Source organism: Callospermophilus lateralis, chromosome 2 (genome assembly GCF_048772815.1).
Source record: "Callospermophilus lateralis isolate mCalLat2 chromosome 2, mCalLat2.hap1, whole genome shotgun sequence".
In the NCBI taxonomy this organism is placed as follows: Eukaryota; Metazoa; Chordata; class Mammalia; order Rodentia; family Sciuridae; genus Callospermophilus; species Callospermophilus lateralis.
Window position 1 is genome coordinate 20277008 of NC_135306.1, and position 24691 is coordinate 20301698.

The following is a 24691-nucleotide window of genomic DNA, read 5'->3' on the forward strand; positions in this document are numbered from 1 at the left end:
ACCTAATATTATAGTGTCTTCTAGTTTCACATTCAGTAGCTCTAACCTTGGGGTAGTCCTGTCTTCTCAGGGAGGCATTTGGAAACATTGTGGGAGCATCTTTGGTATGCAATGAAGGGGGTGGGCTGCGCTTCTGCATTTAGTGCAGAGAAGAGGGACACTGAGACCTGCTGTTTCTTATGATGGTTCTATGCAAGGAAAGATCTATTTCAAAATGCAAACAGTTATCCTGTTGAGCAGTACCCAACAGGCTCCTGTGAAGTTCATGAGGTAGAAGTGGGAAAACTGCCTCCATTTGGTGTGAAGTCAGAGATGAAGTCACTTAACAGGGCAGTACACAAGGTAGAGTTAAAAAGATGATCCACAGAGGAAAAAGGTAATGCTGGCTGCACTGGACTTGTAGCCAGTGTGGCCAACCTACTCAAGAAAGCCTGTGGAATCTTTATAAGATGAAATGGTCAGACAGATAAGGGTTCAGATTCAGGTTTATAACTTACTAGCCGGATAACTTTGGTGAGTCACTTCTTGGAGCTGCAGTTTTGCCTATAAAAAGGGAATAAGAAACTCATATGGTCATGAGGACTACTGAGATATCTGAATGTGCTGGCACACTGACGCGGTAGGGAGTAAGTGTTCTGCTCTGTGGTGGCCATGATATTCAGCTCAGCATTATCATGAAATGCCACTCCTGGCTTTGTGTTTCTCTATTACTTTCTTATAATGGTGTTTGAAGAAATGGATATTCTACCAGATATTTGTTCTATTAAAGGCTTAGATGAAATATTTTTAACCCAACCATCACCTCATGAACCACCACCAAAAAGCAAACAAACAGGCAAGTCCAAGGGAATAGTAAGATTTACACCTGAGAAACTGCAAACCACTGTTAGTGTGCCATGCCCAAGCTGCATGGGGTACACTCATGTCCATCATTTTACAAAAATGGTGATGGAAAGTTTTTTTCAAGGCAAACTACAAAGAAAACAGAACTATTAAACAACAACGCAGGGCCATGAGGACAGACCCAAGAATTCAGAGGCTTAACAACTGAACAGGAAATGCATCGATTTGGTTATAAATGAAATCAGATTAAAAACAGCATGTTTAGCTACATATCACATATTCTTAATTTGCAGAATAGAGCCAAAGCCACTCTCAACCTCTCTGGATGGGCAAATGAAAGGATTTTGAACATTCATGGAGAAACCATTATATTAGCCCTTGTTTAATTCTTCCTTATTATGCTTTTCTTCCAAATTCCTCTTTTTATGTGAATTTACCAATTTCAGAGGCCAGAAAATATATACCTGCGGTAAAAAGGTGAAGGCAATCACTACATGTCCAACTAGTAAGAATTATGGAGCCCACGCACAGTTTACTGGTGATAAGGCCAACAGTCCCCTATTAACAAAGCTAAGAGTGCTGATTAAGGAGAAATTGTGCTAATCCATATCTGAAATGTTATAACCCAAACCAAAAAAAGATACTCCTTGGACAAATGACTAGGATTCAGAAAATGCTTAACTATAGAAAAAAATTTTTAAAGGATAGTTTTTTATGGTAGGATTTTACTCCTAGCAAGTGGGTAATAAAGAGAAAAAGGTTTATGTTTAGCAATGCCTATTAGGGATTTTTTCCAGTTACTTCGACATGAAGTACCTTTTAATACACAAAGTACATCCTTTAAATAACCGTAGCAAGGAGAGTGTACAAGAGAGACATCATGTTTGCTTTCTACAAATTTCTTTGAATCCTGACATAGTGGCCTTGCTTTAGGGTAGTATGAAGGATGTTAAGCTTCAAAGCAAGATGGAAGGCATTTTCTGATGAGGTGAGTGTTCAGTTCTGAGTTTCCTGATGCAGTTGGCATTCCAAGTGAACTTCACAGGAAGAGGTCAAAGCTTCAGTGTATAAACATCAGCATAACTGCTGTCCATTCCAGGGACTTGCCGTGAGGCATTGTTCAACCAATATGTGGTGAGATGTGTCTCTTTCCTCAAGGACTTTCAGAATAGAGTCCAGCCACCTTGCTCACTGGATCACATGCAGCCCTGAAGCATATACCATGTCATGGAAAGCCAAGTTTCAAGAATTAAAAATGCAGAGAGTAGTCACAATCCTGAGTGCTGAGAGGATTCAAAGAAAGACCAATAAAAAATGTCTAGGAAGTTCATGGCTGGGCCTGAAGATGAGAATTTCATTTTCAACCACGAAAGGAGTTCACCATCACCTAAGGACTGGGCTGCCTCTTGGGAGTAGGCTGACATGAAAATCCAAATCTACTGAGGGTCTATACATGGTAATTGGCAGAAAACATGATAGAACAAAACACATCAATTCTTTTCTTTTAAGGAAAATGGCTCCTAAGGGAGAGACTGAGGGTAGAGTCCTTATTCCACGGTCTTGTCTATTCAGCCATCCAGAGCTTGAAGGTCCTGTCATATGAGCAGGTGGCTATAAGCTGTCCATCAGAAGAAATGTCTAGACCCATCACTTTGCCTTCATGGCCAGCCAGAGTCTTCAATGGGGACCAGCCTGGGTGGGTCCAGATCTTGGCTGTGTTATCATAGGCACCAGTGAGCAAGAAGTTCCCATGGATAGCTATTGGAGAAAAGAAAGGAATGTGTCTGAGAATTCATCAAATATTCAAGAGCTTACCAAACAAACAAACAAAAAAACCAAAAACCACACACACACAAAAACAAAAACCTGCCCAAACATACTATTTTGAAAAAGAAGGCATTTCTATACCTAGAAAAACTAAAAACTCAACATACTAATTCTATGGTTTTTTTTTTTTTGGTAAAGGGGATTGAACTCAGGGGCACTTAAACACTGAGCCACATCCTCAGGCCTGTTCTGTATTTTATTTAGACACAGGGTCTCACTGAGTTGCTTAGCACTTTGCTTTTGCTGCAGCTGGCTTTGAACTGGTGATCCTCCTGCTCAGCCTCCTGAGCTGCTGGGATTACAGGCATGCACCACCACGCCAGGCCTGGTTCTATATTCTTAGGAGGCCTCTAGGAAAAAGGGACAACCACAGGCAGACTGAGAAGTGACAAAAGAATCTAGCTCTTTCCTTGGTAGACAAGATTAATATTACTTTCCAGAATATCCTTAGAATGTCCATGGAGAAAAGAATGAAGCAAAGCATTCACAAGTCTTTACTCTCATGGTTTTTTTTTTTTTTTTTTTTAATTTTTAAGTGCTTTTATTTTTTAGTTGAAGATGGATATACTTATTTACTTCTATGTGGTGCTGAGGCTGGAACCCAGTGCCTCACACATGCTAGGCAAGTGCTCTACTGCTGAGTCACAACTCCAGCCCCACTTTCACGCTCTGCCATAGCTCTGCTCAGGGGTACAGCAGAGGAAGGAAATTGTAACTTGCTCCTCTACAGAGGTCAAATTTTCCCCTGTTCTACTTCTAAGTTAAGCTACAGCCTGGATTGCACTCCATTGATGTGCAGAACCTGTGTGGTGTTTAGGCCTAAAACAGGAGGGAGGCTTACGTTCAAATTTGACTCCAGTCACTAAATTCTGATGGGCAGGGATGGTATACACGCAACGTCGTTGTCGGAGGTCCCACACTTTGCAAGTGTTGTCACCACTGCCAGTTGCAATGTGGTAGCTGTGGATCAGATGTAGTATGAAAGTTAGAAAACAGAGTAGTGACTGACTAAGCACCCTCTCCACCCCTCACTCAATGAGCTTATTTTACCCATTGGGGGAGAAATTTATTCCATAGATTTCCTTCAGGTGGCCTTCTAGGAACATGATACAACGTCCTGTGCGTAGGTCCCAAACACGACCAAATGCATCCAGTCCCCTGACAAAATAATATATAAATGAACACTTTGAATCCAGTTCTTTGGGGAAGCAGGCACATCTAAGAGGTGACACTACTCAGTTGCCCCGGCTTTGTGGAAGAAGCCTTACCCAGTGCCAGCCAAAGAGCCATCTTGATGGAAGGCAATGTCATACACACCCATGCTGTGGCCTTCCTGATGCAGGATCTCTTCTTGAGCTTCCAAATCCCATAAGCGCCATGAACGGTCATAGCTAAGAAAAGGAAGAATTACACTAGCAATCAACCAGCAGGTTGATTTGGTTTCCACAATGTGCAAGTTACTATCAGTATCTGTGGTTTAACTTAACGGTTCCAAAACTGTTCTTTCAACCATGTGAGTAAGAAATTCCTTTCTGGAACAAACAATGCTTCAACAGTTAAGAACACCTGTCTTAGGCACTAGCAGGGAAACCTTGAACTTGCTGTAAATCTACTCTAGTTAACTATTTTAAGAACAGAATTCCCTAAGAATGGCTCAGCAAAGATTCTCTTGCCTATATTCTCCTTTCATTTTATCATTATGTCTCCTTATTTGTTGAACTTTGTATATTATTTACATGGCCCTATATTGGATGCTGGGCATACAAAAACAAGACTGGAATAGAACAAAGTACAGAAACACACCCACATATATCTGGTCAAATGTTTTCAACAAAGGTGCCAAAGCAATTTCAACAGAGAAAGGAAAGTCTCTTCAATAACTGTGGTAGAACTGGCTAAGCATGTGGAAAAAGACCAAAGAAAAAGACAAATTCAATTTAAAAAAGTACTAAGTGGGGCTGGGGTTGTGTTTCAGTGGTAGAGCATGGCACTGGGTTCGATCCTTAGTACCAAATAAAAATAAATAAAGAAAATAAAGATATTGTGTTCATCTACAACTAAAAAAAAAAAAAAAAAAAAAAAAAGACAAATCTTTAACTAAACATTGCACAAAAGATATGCAAACAAATGGTAAACATACGACAAAGTATTCAATACCAACTGTCATTAGGGTAATAAGAATTAGAATATAAGATAGCACCACACAATGGCTACCTTAGACAAACTGGTAAGATTGACAACACCAAATGTTGGTAAGGATATGAAACAACCAGAATTCTTGGAATGTAAATGGTATAACCACTTTGAAACACTGCTTAGAAGTTTAAGAGTTTTATCCTCTGAACTCTCAATTGTACTTCTAGGAATTTACTCAAGAGAAAGGAAAAAAAAAGCATGTCTGCAAAAAGCCTGGTATAAGAATATTTAGGGCAGCTTTATTCTGACTGATCAACAAGTCCGAGTGTCTATCACAGGACCAACTGTGGCGCATGCACACAATACACCACTGCTCAGCAATAAAAAGGAACTACTGACACCTGCTACATGATTGAATCTTAAAAATGTTTCACTGGGTAAAAAGAAACCAGACACAAATGAGCTCAGACAGTCTGAATAGAGGTGATTCACTTATAAAGACAGAAATCAGATGAGTGGTTGTTTTGGAGAGGGGAACTGATTAGGAAGGGGCTTGAGAGAACTTTCTCTACATTGACACGGGTGTGGGTCACACAGATGGTAGGCAATTGTCAAGACTGAACTGTAAACTTAAACTCATCTCACCGGATGTTAATTTATACCTCAAAGAAAAAATTCACCACCAGATTCTAGCCTCACTGATACAGAACCAGAAAGAGAAATTGATTAGTTGCCAGAGAGATTTTAATACAATGTATAGTAAAAACCCATATTTAAGTCATTCATTACAATTTAAAAGCAAATACACTTAGTCCTCACTATATCATATTCTTTTCTCTGATTCTGAGCAGGTCACAAAAATTCTACTAGAAATCTCTGCTCTAAAAATTTACTTAGCAGACAATGAAAAAAAATTAACAAAATGCCACAAGCGTGTATGAATGGGAAAATAATGAGATGGCTTACCAGGTAGTGCCCAGGAAACGTCCTGATGGATGCCACATCACTCGGGCCACACGTACTGTGTGGCCTTCAATATCTGCCACTGGTTCATCACTGAAAAGGAACCAAACATAGGCAAGTAAACCACTTTATAGTTATGTAAATATTTATTGTATTTATTTATTGTTGTGAAGATATACCCATTCTGTACATTTCAAGTGGCTAAGTTGTAACTATGCTTACAATTTGTTAAAATATTAGGGTTAACAGTAGTTAAGCTCCTTCCCAAGGTTTTAAAAGATTTGGGACTATTTCATGTGCCCATAAGGCCAGCTGACTACCACCTTAATTATCTATTACTAAACCCTCAACACTATATAATTTAATATTAGAGAAAAGTGAGACACTTCTGCCTAGTAAGCAAAATAGTCACTTTGCACCAAAGTAGTACTTGGATTTTGGAAAGAAAACTTTCAAATCATCCTTAGAAATCAAACTATTTTAGTACAAGTGGGCTACAGATAAATCTTTCTCAAATTTTAGTCTACTCAAGAATCCAAATGGAAAAAGGAAATCCTGAGTAGACAGAGGCTTGGCCTCCTTTTGATGGTCATGAAATTCTGCTACCCAGCATCCTCAGAAAGATCAAACACAGGGGAAGGAAATAAACATGAACTCTAAAGAGAGCAATTAAAAAGGGAACTTTGTCAATGTGCATACAAAGAACTAACCAGAGCCCCAGGGGAATAAACATTGCTAAGTATTACCAAAGCCAATTAAAACTTTCTGGCTTGTAGATGAGACCCTATTTGGCAGAACAGACACTAATTAGCTCTTTAAAAAATGTTGGAATCAAAACCTTTCTGTGCTTTCCCAAAGAAAGAAAACTTAAGTAATTGAATTCAGATGTCTTAAACCAACAGGGAAAATCCACAATTTTTGGGGGGGATAGCAAAAATAATTAAATAAAAACCAAAAACCTGTTGTAGTTGATAAATATATCCTAGGTCAAAGATGGAGCCAGTGGGAGATGACACCACCTTCTTGGCAGTGCTGCCAGACAGAACCTCACTTTCCTCTCCCCCGTGGATGTGAGCTAACAATGAATAGGCTACCAAGATTGTTATCCTCAGTCCATCTACCAAACCACACATTTCTCCAGTGCTAACCCACTGTGTAGGAGGTAGGCTGGATCTTTCCAAAATACCTGCAGCTGGAAACAGTGCCACTATGCTGGAGGCACAAATTGAGGATCAAAGTTAACCAGAAAAACCTGGCACAACTCCTCTGGTGAAAGAAGTCTAAAAAAGAAATCTCCCACTCTATTTTCACACTAATTTACCTTAACTCCTAGTTTATTGCTGGGGTCAAATATCATATTTTTAACCCTGAGTTGCTGAGAGCCAACCAATTACTTATGCACTTTAGGATGGAGGTAGCAATTGTGGCACAGTAATACTCACCTGTCAAGACTCCAAAGTTTCACAGAACCATCAGCAGCACAAGAGGCCAGGTTGACATCTTTTTGGTCCAATGAGATTGTAGACTTGGGATGGAATACAATTGCGCCTACATTTGTGTTATGGCCTAAAAAAAGAGAAGAAAGTTAAAGGGTTCTCACTTCTTTATAACCTACGGCAAAATATATATTGCGATGAACAATACAGATAAAAATATATCAGGTAATATGTGTGGACATGTAAAGTATTAAAGTGACTATTTATCCAGGCACATGCCTATAATCCGAAGCTGAGGCAAGAGGATTGCAAGTTTGAAGCCAGCCTCAGTAACTTAGTGAGGCCCCCAAGGAACTCAGTGAGACCCTGTCTTAAAAAAATAAAAAGAGTTGGGGACGTAGCTCAGTGGTAAAGTGCTCTGTATTCAATCTCCAGTACATACTACCCCTTAGTGTAAATAAATAAAGTGACTATTCAACATTTAAAAAGAAAAAAAAAAAAGATTTAAACTAATATTTAAGCTAGATTAGAAAAAAGTAAAACATTAAAGGTTTGTGTTTATTAGTTCAGACATTATAAAAGGCCTGAGTGTGGATGGATATGAGAAAAAGGTTGTATGGTAAGAAGTCATTACATTCTGGCTTTGGAGTCCAAGAAACTAAACAACATCAAATGAAATCAGGAATCGATGCTATGTGTACTGGGTTTGAGTGTGAAGCAGAGTTTTCCTACTTATAAGAGGTCACATGGGAATAAAACAGATCTAAACAAGACTCTAACTTACCTCTAAGTGTGTGAAGGAGGTTGCAATCAGGAACAGACCAGAGCTTGCAAAGCCCACTCCTATCAAATACAAAGGAAAGCATCTCAGCCAGGGTTGGTCTGGGAAGGAAAAGGTACCTTGGTAACATTACTAAAGGACAATCTCTTCTCACCCCCTATATACTTTACAGTGGCAGACAGAAAATAAATAAATAATAAAAGACTAATAAATTGAAGGTCTATAGGAGAAGAGATACAACCAGGTCTCAGACAACCAGGGGCTTTTACTGGACCCTATTGCTATCCTACTGAACAGCATTGCTGCTATTCACCTTAATTTCTGGATCAATTTATGAGGAAGGCAGAACAAATGAAACCATCATGTGTCGGGAGCCATTCTCACACGTGACTGGGTGACTCCCGGTTAGGGTCTGAGGCGCTCTGGCTGTGTCGGAGCTTTCCCGGCCCTCTCCTGTTGAGAGAACCTGACTGTGTGGGGGTGTAACTGACCACTGACCCCGGAGGCCCAATCACTGACCCTGACCTTGGAGTGCGGGCCCCCTTCAACCTTCATTGGATGGAATTCTCCCCTGAATTTCTTGTTCCCCAATAAAAGGCTACTCCCTGGCGTGCTCTCTCTCTCTCTCTCCTGCTAGCCCTGAGTAATCCTTGCTGCCCTGCCGGGCGGTTAGAGGAGGGAACCAGAGAGGGGAGCCGTCTTGGACCTGGTCATAGAAAAAGGTAACTGAGTCTGTGTGTTTATTTCGATCTCACTAGCTAACTTTTATGCCAAGAACCTCATTAATGAAACCATTGCGCTGGCCGCATGGTAGAATCATGTCCTATTTTAAAATGAATAGCATTTCATCATCTACAAAGCATCTAAATTAAAAAAAACACAAAACTTATTTTGGAAATTTTCTAAGAATTACTTTCATATCTACTATCTCCAAGGATATAGCAGGATTTCCATTTATGCTTTATGGTTAAGGAAACTGGCTTAGGGATGTAGCTCAATGGTAGAGCATTTGCCTAGCAAACGTGAGGTCCTGGGTTTGATCTCTAGAACTTCAAAAAGAACAAAACATTTTCTTAAATCACCATAAAGTAGAGTTAAGGTAACTGAGGCTTGGAGAGGTGATCTGTATATTTCTTGGGCTTTCTCCTGGAGCACAGTCTCAATTTCTGCCTAGTTGTATAGTTCCTATGCATTCAGTATAAGCTTCCTCTCTACTAGACACCATAGTCCACAAAATAAGCAAAAACAAAGCAAAACAGGGCTGAGGGTATAGTCAGTGGTAGGGCACTTGCCTAGTATGTGCGAGACCCTGGGCTCAATTCCCAGCACTGCAAAAAAACCAACCAAACCAACCAAAAAACAAAACAAAGTTATTACATCCCAAGAGTTTTTGCATACGTGTTAAGTAGAAAATAAAGTTAAATTACCACTTACTGAGTTCTTACCATATATCAGGCATTATCAAGGCAAAATGATTTACAAATGCTACCACTTCACTTTTATACATAAGAACACTGAAGTTTACAGGGATTATGTATCTTAGGTAGGTAACAGAATTAAAACAAAAAACAATAACAAAAAATAGCTATCTAAACTGAGGAGTGAACACTACTTGGTCTATAATCCATATGACCTGCTCAAAAATGCCAGTGTCAAGAACATGAGAGTTCTTGCTACATATTATGGTTCTCTGGGGCCTTGGTGAAACAAAGACTATGTTGTAGTATGGTGTGATCATGAGAAACTGAGGAAGTATATACTAGGAAGTATATACTGAGGAAGTATAACTAGATTGCTTATTTTTTTCTGGACCTATCCCCATTTAGGAAAATGTCAACTGTAAAATAAAACTTACCAACAAGCTGTGGCCAGCATTTTGGAATCAGGACTAAAGTGACAGTAGGAGATAGGCCGATCATCCCCAATCTGACTGCAGAAGTTATTCAAAGACTTAAAAAAAGAAGACAAATGATGACATTAATAGGGTAATCCAAGAGTTCCTTGGCTTTTCTGCCATAAAAAAAGGGCAATCTTTCAGTTTTAACCCATCCCAAGATTTTATACTTTCACTGTTATTATTAGAAAGTACTTGTATTGGTGAATGGAATCAGGCTTATTTGAAGCTCCAGCTATATTCTAGCCTTGGTAATACTAACTTCTATGTCAGCAAATATCAACAGAAGACCATATAGCAGTCTGAAGCACAGCTGCAACAAATTAAAATGGAGCAGTCAAAAACAGAAGCAGTGGCCTGTGTGTGTACAAAGCACAGTAGGTTCCTGCCACCTTAACTAACAGTGCCTTGCATGTCATAGCAGATCCAGCAGGAAGGAATATTCATGGTAGTTGCCTTTACTTTCCTTGAGATGGTTCAAAGTAAAAAATCTAGTAATAGAAGATATTGAACAATCATTGAAAACACCTTACCCGGAGAGATTTGTGCAGCTCTTGCATCTGGGAGGTCCTAGTTGTTTCAGGAATCTCTTTATGGAGACGGGCCTCTTCCAAGCGTTTCATTGCCCTGGGACACAGAAACAACACTGCTACCAGGAACAAAAAGGCTGTCAACAAGGGTTCATAAGCTTCATTTAATAACCACTATCATCATAGAGTCGATCCTCATTCTCTCAGAGTAAACAAGAAAAAATATGCTTCTTTCTTCTAGAGGCTCTGCTTACCTGGGCAGTGAATAATTAGCAATCCACAGCCTGGCCACCTTCAGGCTATTTGGTCCTTCATGGTACCAGGTTTGCTGATACTGAAAGGCAAATAAAGAGCAGAAATGGTAAGTCTGAAGCATACCTGCCCTGAAGTCAGGCATATGTGCTTTCTTTCTTTTCTTTTTTTTTAAAATTTTAAATTTATTCTTTAGTTTTCAGTGGACACAACATCTTTGTTTGTATGTGGTGCTGAGGATCAAACCTTGGCCCCTTGCATGCCAGGCGAGCACACTACCGCTTGAGCCACATCCCCAGCCCCATGTGCTTTCTACTGTATTTCCATGTCTTATTAGATGGCTCTGGTTTCTAAGTGAGTTCACCAAGAATGCTATTAGTTCTTTCCTGAATAGAAAACTCACTTAGATCCTTTGATATTCACATAAGAATCACAAACAATTGCCAGAAACTGTTTCTGAATGGAAGAACCCTCCAAGCCTTTTCTCCCCTTATCCTGACAAAGCAATCCACTGAGAAGAGAAAATGACACAACTATTTCATTTTCTTGATGTTTATACTGTCAAACCAAAGACATATTTTACCTCTTCTTTGGACTTCTTAGATTTCTCATCATCTTTTTTTGTCTTTTTTAAGGCATCAGTACCAACCACTGAGAGGATATTTCTTAATCTGTAACACAAAAGATCAATATGTAAACAGAGTTGAGCTAAGACTGTCAAAAAGTACAGTAGTCCATGTCCCTGCCCCATCTACAGGGGGATACATTTCAAGAACCCCAGAGAAGCTAGGTACAGTGGTGTAGGCCTATTATCCCAGTGACTTGGGATGCTGAGGCAGGAGGACAAGTTTGAGGGAAGCCTCAGCAAGTAAGATCCTGTCTCAAAATAAAAAGGACTGGGTCTATAGCTCAGTTGTAAAGTGTCCCTGGGTTCAATCCCTATTACCAAAAAAGGAGAAAGAAAAAGATGCCCAGTGAATGCCTAAAATTGCAGGGAGTACCAAAACCTACATATACTATGTTTTTTCTTTTTCTGTTCAAACTTCATTCACAACTCTAGCAACCTTCTGTAAGAGTCAAATGGGCATGCCTAAACTTTCATGTGATTTCCTTTACCCAATCTTCTTTATTTGAAGATTTCCTAAACTCAATTAAAAGCAATTTCTTATCCCATTTGGAGTTAACCACTCTGTACATTGCTACCACTTAGACAGTGATGACAACCACATTCCACTCAAGGCCACAATGCACTGGATACTAACTGAGGTACTAAGTAAACAATAATTCAAAGAAATAGTTCTGTGTTCCAAGTAGCATAGCTGTGGGGGGAAGACAGAAAGTAACAAGGAGCTATAGTTTCTTATTTTAAGTATAATGACAGAAGTAAGCGCAGAATGCTAAATTGGAATACACAAGGGACACCTAAGCCAGCTATCTGAACCAGGGAAAGCTTCACAGATAGGATGTTATCTAAATTGAGTCTTCAAGTAGCCAAGGGGTCAAAAATGGGAAAATGAACTGGGTGCAGTGCTGCACACCTGTAACCTCAGTGACTCAAAGAGGCTGAGGCAAGGGAATTGCAAGTTCAAGGCTAGCCTGGACAACTTAGTGAGACCCTGTCTCAACATAAAATAATAAGGGCTGGTGTAGCTCAATGGTAGAGCATCCCTGGTTCAATCCTTAGTACTGCAAAATAAAAAATAAAAACACCCCAAAACATGGAGAAATGAGAGTTGAGGCAGAGAGTTAAACAAATGTAAAGGCCTGGAGGTAAGAAAACTATGTTAAGCTTGGAATCACAAACAGTTCAGTAGAGCTGAAGCATGGGGTACAAGGAGGCCTGCTGAAGGATAAGCTGGAAATTTAAGTAGGAGCCAGGTCACAAAGAGCTGTCAGTGTTATCCTAAGAAGAGTTTACATTTGAGGAAGATCCCTAGAAAAGTATGGAAAATGGATTAAAAGGGAAGAATAAAGGCTGTAAAATCACACTGTGTATTGTAGAAACTCTCTGAGTCATATTGATGGCCCTGAATTAAGATAGTGGCAGTAGAGATTCTAGGCATTCACCTAAGGAATAGAATAATGAAACAAGATAGACTTTGATGGTGAAGAAGACATACAACAAACAATAAAAAAGTATCTCCTTTGAAATGGCTAATAAAAAAATAACACACTTGATAGAAAATATTGGTGGGGTTACTTTGCAAGGATCAGGTGTTAGGAAAAGCTTCTTTGAACAGGTGGCATTTGTGCTGAAACAAAAGAATAAAAGAACTCTAAAAGGCCAAAGGATGAACAGAAAGAGAAAAGATTAGTTGAAAGACAGGAAAAAAGCTTGAGTACTCAGGAGGCCAATGTGGCTGTCTAGCAAATTGGGGAAGAATGGCACAAGGTGAGTTTGAAGACCTTTTTGGTCATGACTAGAGGTTTCTTATTCCAAATATAAGAAGAAAACATGGGACGACCCCCCCAACCCACCCCCCGTGCTGTGGATTAAAACAGAACCTTGTGCATGCTAGGCAAGTATACTACCACTGAGTTATACACCCCCAGCCCAGAAACTGTAGGTTTTTAAGCAAACAATTAACACATTTTCAGCTGTCACCAACTGTCTAGATGTGAAAGAACACAGATAGACTGGAGGTACATTCCCAAATAGAAAAGACTAGGTCTTGCTGACTGATTAGGTCTTGCTGACTGATAACAAAGGAGGTATGGTGGGTTTTCAAATGAGAACTGTGGGAATGATAGTGCCATTTGTAAGGGGAATAGAAGAGTGGGCCACAAATGTCAATTAAGCTGTCTCAAGGTTGAAGTACTTGTAGGAAGTACTTCTAGGTGACAGAAATTTTTGGAAGTCAGCAGAACATATATATAGAACATATATAGAACATAATGATGCCATGGAGTGGAACTGATCTCCAAGGGTGAGCATAGGATAAGGACAAAGAACTGCAGCCTATAAAGGTTAGGTAGGGAAAAGAGGCTGAAAAAGCGAGAATGAGGTAGAGAGATAGGAGGAAAATCAGAAGGATCTTGTTGTATGGGAATAAAGGAGAGGGAGAGTTTCAGGCAGAGTGACAGGCAGTGTACTAGGGCTAGTCTTAAAAAGATAGGTTAGGGATCTTAATAAAGAGCAATTTCAAGGTGTTAGGGGTCAATCATTTTGCAAGGGGCTGGAAAATAAGGAGTAAGGGTCTTAAATAAACAGAGTAAAGACAAACCATCTCTCTAAGAAGCCTGATGATGGAGGGGAGAGATGGTCCCTTATGGATACAGAGACAAGAGAAAAATCCTCAAAAGTGCATATCACTCTGACACTGCGAAACCTTAATATCACAAGAGGAGCATTATTCAAGGATAGTGCTTCTGTAATTAAATCCAAAAATATATATCATTATGTTTTGTGTCACTGACATAGAATATATTTGATGTGTAAATTTTCAATGCTCAACAACAACTGTTTATCCAACTCACAACTTCATACTGGGGTGGGAAGGGAGTGTCTTAGCACCTTCTTCACACTACAAAGGAAAGCTGGTATTGGAGTAAAAATTGGCCTAAAATCAGATTATGGGTTAAAATTATATAAAAACAACTTAAGATATTGATAACCCTGAGAATTCTATTAAAGTTTCAGCTAGAGGATCAACTGGATTTGCAACTAGAACCCCGGGATGAATTAAAAAAAAAAAAAAGTACATATTTAGAAAAGTCACCTTTCTCTTCTTTCAGCAGGGCCCTCTCCAAAAAGTGTAATGGGTTCCCCTAAGGCTCTAAGGCAAGCCTTGACCTCTGAGTCGTCTGTGGAAACATTGATTTGCCGGGCTCTCTTCCTTCTTTCAAACTCAGCCAATACTTCTGCCTGCCGTTCACTGATGTGCTCTTCAATTTCAAATACTTCTCCTACAAAAGGAATATGCAATATTAGCACACTCACCAGATCTTCTTTAAATAGGGAGAAAGAAATAATTTTTAACAAAGTATGTATATGACCCTAAAGAGAGGTAAATGTCTCTTACACACTTTATAATTTACCATTTTCAGTTTATAAACATAGTTTAGATGAGATCAGAAAGAGTACAGAACATCTTTAGCAAATGAGTTTACTAGCCTTCTAATCAGAAGGTGAACTAGAAATATTATTTTAACACTTGCTAAGACTATTTGCTAAGAACAGTCCCAGTACAGGAACACTTACAAACATTAATTAGTAAACCGGAAATAATTACCAGGAAAATAAAATTCCCTTACTATAAGGCTTTTTTGGATAATCTAGAAACTAATTTTTTAAACTTGCACCAAATATGTACATCTAAATGAAAAATGTGAGGTGCAACAATGACCCAGTTAGTCTTAAAAACAGCAGAAAAGTTAAAAAAAAAAAAAAGTTACTAATGTACACGATGTAGAAAAAGTGTGGGAGGATGAGTCCTTTTGCAGAGGATTCTTTTCTTCTTATACCCTTCTGTACTGTCTGACTTTATGATAAATAGATATAATTTTATTTTAAAAATACAGTAGAATTCTTGTTACTGTCATGGAAAGATATCACGAATAATATATAGAGTGAAAAGTGCTGGTTACAAAACAATTTATATATTACGGTTTCATTTACAGAAAAAAATTATGTATTTTTATAGTTACATTAAAATTCTAAGAAATACATTCAATTAAAAAGAAATACAGGATTTTCTACTTCATAGTTTGATCTTTAAAAATAAAATAACCATTATCTTTTTAATTTAAAAAAGTTATTTCAGTTGGGGTAATAACAGGAAAAGTAAAACGGATATTATTTAACAATTTTAGTTTCAAACTAATGCTCAAACTGTTAGATGTCCAGAAAATAAACAGAATCAATATGAACCCAAAAACACACTGAATAAACCTATAAAATAACTAATAATAATTAGTGGAAGAAAAACTGTTTTTAAAGAGAATCTCTGGATGCTGCGAAGAAGGACAGGCAAAGCACAAATATATAAATGCAAGTGTAAAGACTGAACTTTTGACATTATAAAATGAGTGCCAATTCATTACATTCATTAAGAAAACTGCAGCCATGAAGGTAAAGATGGACTTGGAATGTGCAACTTACCAGAGGTTATATTAATATTTCCTGCTTCAATTCCTGCTTTCAGTCCTTCTTTACCCAAAATGCCAGACTCTCCTTTGGCCAGACGTTCTCTCTCCTTCTCTTCCAAACTTCCATAATAGATGTGTGGTTTCTTCACAACAGGAGCCACTAAGTCATCGGGTGCCTTAGTTTTGGGTGCCTGTTAAATCAAAAGGTTGGGTTAACCTAAAACAATCTTAGAAATTTATCAGGCTTTCCCAAAGGATGATGCTCAAGTCAATCAATACTGTTTCCTCTAAAATCCAAAGGGCAGCTTCAGCACTAGTTAAGATGTTCTTCACTGATCTGCGAGGGTGGGAGAGGGTGTTTTATTCTCTCACTCAAATCTGCCCGATAGAAAATAAGAGGTGGATAAAAAAACAAAACAAAACAAAACAAAACTAGTTAAGTTCTTTTGGTGACTTTTTTTTTTTTTTAATCAAAGATTTGCTTTGGAACATGCCTACTTCATTCTGTTAGAAATGCAATAGGTTTTATGATTCTTCCAAGGCTTATTGATCATCACTGGGGAAATACCAAGGGTAACAGATAAAATCAATGCGGTGCTAAGGGGAAACAAGTTACAACGTTACTGATTTTCACATTTCAAACGTTTTCAGATTGAATATGAGTTAGGAGGCCTCATTACAATTCCAAGGACGTAACTCTTGGCCAGAGCATTCCTCGCTCCAGGGCACCATTTTTAGACCAATCAGAGGAAATGTTTACCGTTCGGGGCGTAATGGGAGAGATGCAAGAGCCACAAAGCACATGAAAGCTCTTGGGGACCAGGAAAACGCTGCTGGGCTCTCCAGGATACCAGAGTCCAGCAGCCTTCCTCCTCGGCCCTTCACAGCCTCTGCCCGCTCCCTAACGGCCCCTTCCCACAAGGACCCCACCCTCTTCGGCTCCTTGCCACAGTGAACTGAGATCCCGAACTCTGTACCGTGGAGGAGGCTCGTGAAGAAGCCATGCCGGGCCCAGGAGCCGCCAAGCCCCAGCGAAAGCCGCGCTCTAGGTTTCAGACCGTCCACCGCGCGCCCAGCAAAGCGGAATTGCGTCACCTGCCGGAAGTGGGTCAAGAGCGGGCGCAGCGCCCTAAGCGCGCGGGGCATGACGGGAGTCGTAGTAGCAAAGATTCTGGCCGAATAGGGAGGGGGCGTGACCGTAGAGCCTCCGAGGAAAGCTCGCGGAAGACGAATTTCTGCGTGAAGAGAGGTGCAGAGCAGGCTGGGAAGTGTAGTTCTGCGGACTCCGCACCAGATTCGTGGTGGGAGCCGAGGTTCCGGGAAGGGGCCGAAGCTTGAAAAGAGGTAAGTGCGCGGAGTCGCGCGGTTCCGGGCTGAACTCTGGGGCGAATCTAGGTGCCCGGGCTTATCTGAGGCTTTCGATGGTCTCTGAGCCCAGGAGCATGTTGCCATGGAAACCCGCTCTTGAGTGCTTGAGTGCAACTTTGCAGCTGCCGGAGGAGGGATGTCGGGAAGTCCTCCCCGGGGCTCCTCGGACGGAGCTGGGCGAATTCGCGGTGGATTTGGGCCGCCGCGAGATGAAGCTGGAAGAGCCCTCTAGCGCCGGAGTGATATAAAGACGTGGCGGAGGAGCTTCGGCCTGATTTTGTTGTTGGTTTTGTTTTGTTGTCTTCAGCCTGTTCTTTGTGTCGGATAGAGAATGAGATGATGGGTAAGAAGGCTTCAGGTAAACTGCGTGCAGCTCTCTGTACGGCCCAGTGCCCCGCTGCTGCTGGGGCGCCAGGGATGAACGACACAAGGTTTTTATCCCTGTGTGGGGCGTGGGGGGCAGTCTCAAAATGCTCGTGTTCCAGGAACTGGACAAACTCCCTCCCCAACGCTACTCCCAGGAATAGTTATAAAAATATTAGCTTTTTATTTTTTGAGCGCTTTGCTAAGTGCCAGGTTATGTTCGAGAAGCTTATAGTGCATTACGTCAATTAACTTATACGACGGAGTATAGACAGAAACTAAGATCCAGTGAGAAATGGCGCTAATCGTTCAGGGTAGGTAACGTAGTGGGATGGGAACCTCGGCCTTCGCGAGGACAGCCTGCACTTTAACTATTACTCTATACTGCCGCCTGGTGGCAAGGTTTCACTCCCCTCCCCAACCCCCAGCTGTTTTTTTTTTTTTTTTTAATTTTTCTCTAAGCATCCCTTCCCCATCTCCTTTGGGCTTTGGCTTCCCCTACCTTTTCTTTATTTTGAAATATGGTAGAAAACAATATCTGATTTAGTACAGAACAATTTGAAAGTCGTGTCAGTGTTTTGTGTTGATGATATCACCTGTAACTGTCCAAAGCCTCATGGGAGAAGGAAATGTTTCTTCCTTTGTATACTTCACAGTCCCTTGTTTCATCCTAGATCCATCTAATAGTAATTTATATCTGTACATACTTTAATAAGACTGCCATTTACATCATTGTCATTTAATGATCACTATATTGACCTATGTATATAATGAACAGCTCTCTTCCACTTCTGTGTCTGTAAAATTGGGATGATTTTGCCAGCTTCAAGAGTTTTTGTGTTAAGTAGGAACTTAAAGAATGGGAAAGCAAAAGCCTAGCACAGAGCTCAAGAAAAATTCATTTCCCTTCATCTGTTTGTATCCTTCATTCTATTCAAACATTTATCCATAGCTTCAGTGGATGTTAATCTCAACTAGGGGAGTATTTTGTTTTTTTCAAAAAATGGTGTTTGTTAACACAGGTATTGCCTCATGAATTGCCCTCTCGAGCCTCTATGTGCACTTTCTCTCTACGTGCCCTTCAGAAATCAGCCAGGACATCATTTCCCGCAAGACACCTCACCTAATGTCCCTGTGCACCACATGTACCCTGGCCTGTCTTGTGTGCCGGTGTGATGCTGTTGAATTACTGTCATCAGATTTGTCATTATACCCTGTTGCAATTTCCTGTTTTCTTATCTGTTTTCCTCACAGATTGCGACTGTGCCTTTCAAGTTTGTAGCTGGAGCACAGGAAGAGTTTGTTTAATGAATGACTTATCCATTTAAGATTTCCTTAGATTCTGAGGTTAATCCTGTGAATTGGTGAGTTTACAGTTTCTGTGAGATTTGGCAAACTGACTTTTGCATCACAATCTCTGATGATTCTCATGTAGAGCAGATTAAATTTAATGGTTTATTCACTCTGCCCCTAAGGATACCCAAGTTACCTTTGTCTATTTATTTATTTGAGATGGGGTCTCGCTATGTTCCTCAGGCTGGCTTTGAACTCCTGGGCTCAAGTAGTTCTGAGTAACCAGAGCAACAGGCATATGCCACCGCACTGCTCCTAAATGTGACTGGAGCACTAGATTCAAGTGATTGCTACCAAGAATTCTCTATCATAGGCAGCTTGTTTGCTGTTGTAAGTTCTTTCAGAAAGAGTGTTTTGGAATTATAGGGTTGTGGATCTTCTTCATGTAATAAAAATGGTATAATTAGATACCTGAAGATTTTACAAGTCTACGTGTAAATCAAAATGAGTTTTTAAAATACCTCCATTTACCTTAGTGTGCATGCTTACAAATTGATTTTATACTTGTAGCTGAGACTTATCACCTTCAGTTTTCCTTCCTCTGTGCCATTTTGAACAGAGTTGAAAATAGTTCAGTAGTTCATCGGGTCTGTCTTAGTGTTGTTCTCAATATGCTGCGAAGGAAACCAACACGCCTGGAACTGAAGCTTGATGACATTGAAGAGTTTGAGAGCATTCGGAAGGACTTGGAGGTAAGAATACAACTTTCAAACCCTTAGGAAATACTTAAAACAGTAACTAACTTCTGAACCTCAGACTCTTATACTGACAGCTTACTTGAAGTCTATTTGAATGATTTGTGGACATCTTAAATTTAATGTGACTGCTGTAACAAAGTACTACAAACTGGGTGGCCTGAAATCAGAAATTTGTTCTTTGCAGTTCTGTTGGCCACAGATCTGAAGTCAGTATCATTGGGCTGAAATCAAGGAAGGTGTTGGCAGGACCATGCTCCCTGGAGAGGCTGTAGGAGAATCACTGTCTTGGCTCTTCTGTTTTCTGGAGGCTGCTGGTGTTCCTGGATTGTGGCGACCTCACTCCATTCTTGCCTCCCTGGCACATTTCCCACTTCTTTTCTGTTTGTGAAGTCTCCCTCTGCCTTCCTTAATAAGCATGTATGTAATTACTTTTAGGGTTCACTTGGATACTCCATCTCAAGTTCCTAAATTTAATCATATCTGCAGAGATTTATTTATTTATTTTCAGATAAGATAAAATTTGTAGGTTCTAGGAATCAGGGACTGATAGCCTTGGAGGTAATTATTCATTCAGCCTACTGAGCTTAACATGTTAAAAAGAAAAAAAAAGACAAAACTTGATTTCTCTATCAAACCAGTCATCCCATTGCGTGTCTGTCCAGTTGCTGAGGCCAGAAACTGAGTGCTCATTTTTGAGTCCTTCTTTTCCCTCATTCTTTTTTTTTTTTTTTTTTAAGTTGTAGTTGGACACAGTACCTTTATTTATTTATTTATTTTTACGTGGTGCTGAGATCAAACCCAGGGCCTCACACGTGCTAGGTGAGCGCTCTACCACTGAGCCACAACCCCAGCCCTTCCTCATTCTTTAAATTCAATCTGTCTGTAAATTGTCTGATTCTAGACATCTAGAATCTACCTTTTCATCTCCGCGGTTACAACCCAATAACCATCTCTCCCTGTACAATATTAGAAGATAGCTAGTTTTATTTTTCTTTTTCTTCAGGACTGGGGATTGAGTCTAGGGTCTTGTGCATGCTGGGCAAGCTCTCTACCACTGAGCTGCATTCCCAATCCTTTTTAGTTTATTTTGAGACAGTCTCACTAAGTTGCTTTGACTGTCCTCAAACTTGCAATCCTCCTGCCTTAGCCTCCTGAGTAGCTGGGATTATAGGCATGTAGCACCACACCCAGCTTTTTAGTAGCTTTCTAAATGGTCTTTCTACTCCCATTTTTCTCTAGTCAATCCATTTTTTTTATCAGGTATCTAGAATAATCTTTAATTTTCTTTTCAGGATGTGCCTTTCTTTGTTTTAAAACTCCTCAGTGGTTTCCTGCATTTGGAATAAAATCTGAATTCTTTCTTGTGGGCCTGTAAGGTTCTGTACATTGTAGTTCCTCTCCAGTTTCATCTCTTGCCTTGTTTCTCTATATCCTAAACACAATGGCTTCTTGCATCTTTTTTGAATATTTCAAACAATCGATCCTTTCCATGGCCTTGGCACATATTAGTTCCTTTGCCTGGAGTGCTCCCTTTCTTCCAGTCCTAGTCTGTTTCCCCCGCTTTGTCTGAGAGGCCTCATCTGACTCTACCTAAGTCAGCTATATCCTTCTTGTCCCTACTACCTTCATCTCATTTGGGTCTCAAGAAGCACCATACTTTTTTTCATAGCAAATATTATAATTTGCAATTATTGTTTATTATAAAATTATTTAATATTCGAAATCTTGATTGAAGAAATCATGCCTATCTTCTTCATCATTGTGTTCCCAGCATCTAGCATATAGGAGGAACTTAATATGTATTTTTAAATGTGATTTTGCCAAACAGTATTTGATGTCTACTAATAAGACTTAAATTCTTCATTGGCTTTCAGGACAGAGTCATAATTCTTAAGTGTGGCATGTGAGGCCCTTTGTGATTGGGTCTTTATTTATCTCTCTACTTTATCTTCCACTGCCAGGTTATCCTTAACTTGAATCTCAGTGCTTATACACACTGGGTTCCCTTTGCCTGAAATGCTCTTGTCCTTTGTCAGGCTAATTCCTTCTCATCTTTTGACTCAGCTCATTCCAGTCCTCAGCTGGGTTAAGTTCAGCCTTCTCCCCTGGTACTGATCTCTCTTATAGGTACTATCACTCTTCATTGTAATTGTCTGCTTTTCTATTTTCTCCACTGTGGGCTGTATACTTGTTGAAGGCAAGAATTAGTATATTCATCTCTGTAATTGTTCCCCAAAGAGGGCTTATTTCAAGTCTATTTTCATTTGCTGTCCTATTAGATATTTTGCATTATGTGGCAGGGGATGTTATCACTTGCATGTATCCATGAACATGGTTGACCTTACTGTATATTGTTTACATTTCATTTTTTTAAAAATTAAAAAAAATAAATGACAGTGGAATGCATTATGATTCTTACTACATGCATACAGCACAATTTTTCATATCTCTGGTTGTATATAAAGTATGTTCACACCAATTCATGTCTTCATACATGTACTTTGGATGATGATGTCTATCACATACCACCATCCTTGCTAATCCCCTGTCCCTTCCCTTTCTCTCCCACCCCTCTTCCCTATCTAGAATTAATCTATTCCTCCCATGCTCCCCCTCCCTACCTCACTATGAGTCAGCCTCCTTAGAGAAAACATTCGGCATTTGGTTTTTTGGGATTGGCTAACTTCACTTAGCATTATCTTCTCCAGTGCCATCCATTTACCTGCAAATGCCATGATTTTATTCTCTTTTATTGCTGAGTAAAATTCCATTGTGTATATATGCCACATTTTTTTAATCCATTCATCCACTGAAGGCATCTAGGTTGGTTCCACAGTTTAGCTATTGTGAATTGTATACATTTCATATTAAGACTAGTATCAGGTTTCTTTTCCCCTTTCTTCATCCCAGCAAATTTAGTGTTCTCCAGATATCATCTTGTGTTTTTTTTTCTTTTTAAGAACTTATATTGATATTGTATTATTGGAGATAAATTTTAAGTATGGTATAAACTTCAGTTGTAATGAATCTCATAAAATGCTAACATATGAACTTTGACTTTGCAGAGTCAGCTCACCATTGAGTTAATCTTCCTCTAAAGGCAATTATCTAGTAGGTTCGACCTGTTTTAGAGCAACTTAAAAAGGAGGGACAATTTTGCCCTAAACTAAAATGAAACCAATAGAAAATTGGTATTTTACTTTTTACTGAAATTAAATTTGATTAAACTAGCATGACTCTAGATTCTGGAAGATTAGTGTTCATGTTAGGAAAAGGAAAGTTTAGATATTGGAGCATTTCAGATCTGGGATTTTCGGATTAGGGATGATCAACCTGTATAATTTATGTGAATATTCCAAAATTTGGAAACCTCCGAATTTCAAAACTCTTTAAGACCCAAACATTTTAGATTAGTAATATTCAATCCCTATGTTATCTGATTCATTGTAATACTTTGATGTTGGCAGCTAAGTGCTCACAGTTCATCAGCAGGGGGTATATAGTGATGGTCAATCTAGGGATTTGAGCAGTTGAGCTGCTCTCCTAGTAAGGAACTCCAATTAAACCTCTTTTTTGCTGCTTTAGAGAAAGTTATCATCATCTAATATCATTTTGCAGTTAGGTGGTGGTACTTTGGGCATAATTGTTAGTCTCTTTTTGAAAATGATCAAACTTAAGACATCCTTTATGAATCCTATAGTCACTTGTGGTTTCAGAGCCAAACCTTTTTCTGAAAACAGAATGAAGCCTGGCTTCTTTCTCTTCGTCCTATATTGAACTTGAGTTGAAAGAGTCAAGTCTCATCTCAAAATGACAGTAAAGCTGCCACCTGATTGCCCCAAGCCCAGGATGCTAATTGCTGCTGCCCCAGGAGAGAGAAGGGACAGAATCCAAAGGAACCAGAGCAGTTGAGAAAATTGTTGGTGGTCTAAGCTTTCTTTCAGAGTACAGATGATAATTTGAGAATATTTGGAGAAATGAGGCATACTCACAGATTGTACTGGTAATGAAATGACCCCAAATAAGATGTTCCGAGAGTTTTGGTTTTGTGACTTCCCCTTGTGTTAAAAAGGTGGATGAGGGGCTGGGGTTGTAGCTCGGTGGTAGAGCGTTGTTTAGCACACGTGAGGCACTGAGTTTAATTCTCAGCACTACATAAAAATGAATAAATAAAATAAAAGGTATTGTGTCCATCTACAACTAAGAAAATTTTTTTAAAAAAGTGGATTAAGAGATGTGTGTGGCCATACAAGGCTCATGTATATGAAGTAGAACCAAAGACTATTTCTAGAGAGGATTCTGTGAGCCTGGTGGACATGTAACAGTGAAGAAAATTTTTGATGTTCATGATACAGTAATAAGTTGTTCAGGAATAACACTATTAATGAACATAATTGTAAAGTGAAAAAGGCCCTTTCTAAACAAGAGATTCAGTCTGCCGAATCACAAAGATATTAGGGATGCAGATCTAGCAACTTTTTGGGCCATGGAAGAAACTTTGGAGGTGGTGGAAGTACTTTTGACTATGGTGGAAACTTTGGTGGAAGAAGAGATTATAATGGTGGAGGTGGTGGCAGCAAGAGGGAGTCACGGAGGATGTTGTGGTGGCTATTACCGTGTTGGAGATGGTCCTGTTATATTAGTAGAGAAGGCTGTGGTGATACGGAAACCCAGGTAGCAGATGTGGTAGATATACGTTGGTTACAGTGGAGGAAGTTTTGGAAGTGATAACTATGGTGGGTGATGGGAACTCTAATAATTTTGGAAATTATAGTGAAAAAATTATGGACCTACAAAAGGGGACAATTTTGGTGGAAGAAGCTCCCTAAGCAAGTCCCTATGGTGCTGGATATGTTAGCAGAGGGTTCTGAACACTGCAGAAAGGGCTGCAGTTCTTAGGAGAGAAAGGGAGAATTGTCAGGAATGCTACAAATTAGTTGGAGACAGTTGTCCCAAATGCATTAGAGAAACTGTAAAAATCTGCCACAGAAAGAATAATGGCCCATAGTCAGACAGGTCACTGCAGTTTAAACAGGAAACCCTTGTTCAGGAATGTCAAAGCCACAGAAGCAGCAAGAGCAGCTGTTCAGTACTGCAGGGTAGGGTCAGTTCCACATACACTAAGGTCTTGTATCTGTTGCAGCTTTTTTTCCCCCCTT

The 24691-nt window shown here is 39.6% G+C and overlaps 2 protein-coding genes across 4 annotated transcripts in view; one reads left to right on the forward strand and one right to left on the reverse strand.

Annotated features, from left to right (window-relative positions):
* Positions 1–872: 872 nt before the first annotated feature.
* Positions 873–16819, reverse strand: Prpf4 (pre-mRNA splicing tri-snRNP complex factor PRPF4). Its single transcript, XM_076843177.2, has 14 exons — positions 16728–16819; positions 15764–15941; positions 14382–14568; positions 11246–11333; positions 10665–10744; positions 10414–10507; positions 9842–9936; positions 7990–8048; positions 7212–7335; positions 5773–5862; positions 3939–4061; positions 3721–3828; positions 3512–3630; positions 873–2601 (listed from the first exon to the last, which is right to left on the reverse strand). The coding sequence occupies exons 1-14, from the start codon at positions 16752–16754 to the stop codon at positions 2408–2410; spliced, it is 1566 nt and encodes a 521-aa protein (XP_076699292.1). The 5' UTR covers positions 16755–16819; the 3' UTR covers positions 873–2407.
* Positions 16820–17007: 188 nt separating this feature from the next.
* Cdc26 (cell division cycle 26) overlaps positions 17008–24691 on the forward strand; it is a 31861-nt gene continuing 24177 nt past the window's right edge. For 2 of the 3 annotated variants that reach the window (XM_076845659.2, XM_076845661.1), the window contains exons 1-3: positions 17008–17094; positions 18736–18845; positions 19394–19526. In XM_076845659.2, the coding sequence (XP_076701774.1) occupies positions 19446–19526 (81 nt within the window). In that variant the 5' untranslated portion in view covers positions 17008–17094; positions 18736–18845; positions 19394–19445. The other variant, XM_076845660.2, reaches the window with a different exon arrangement.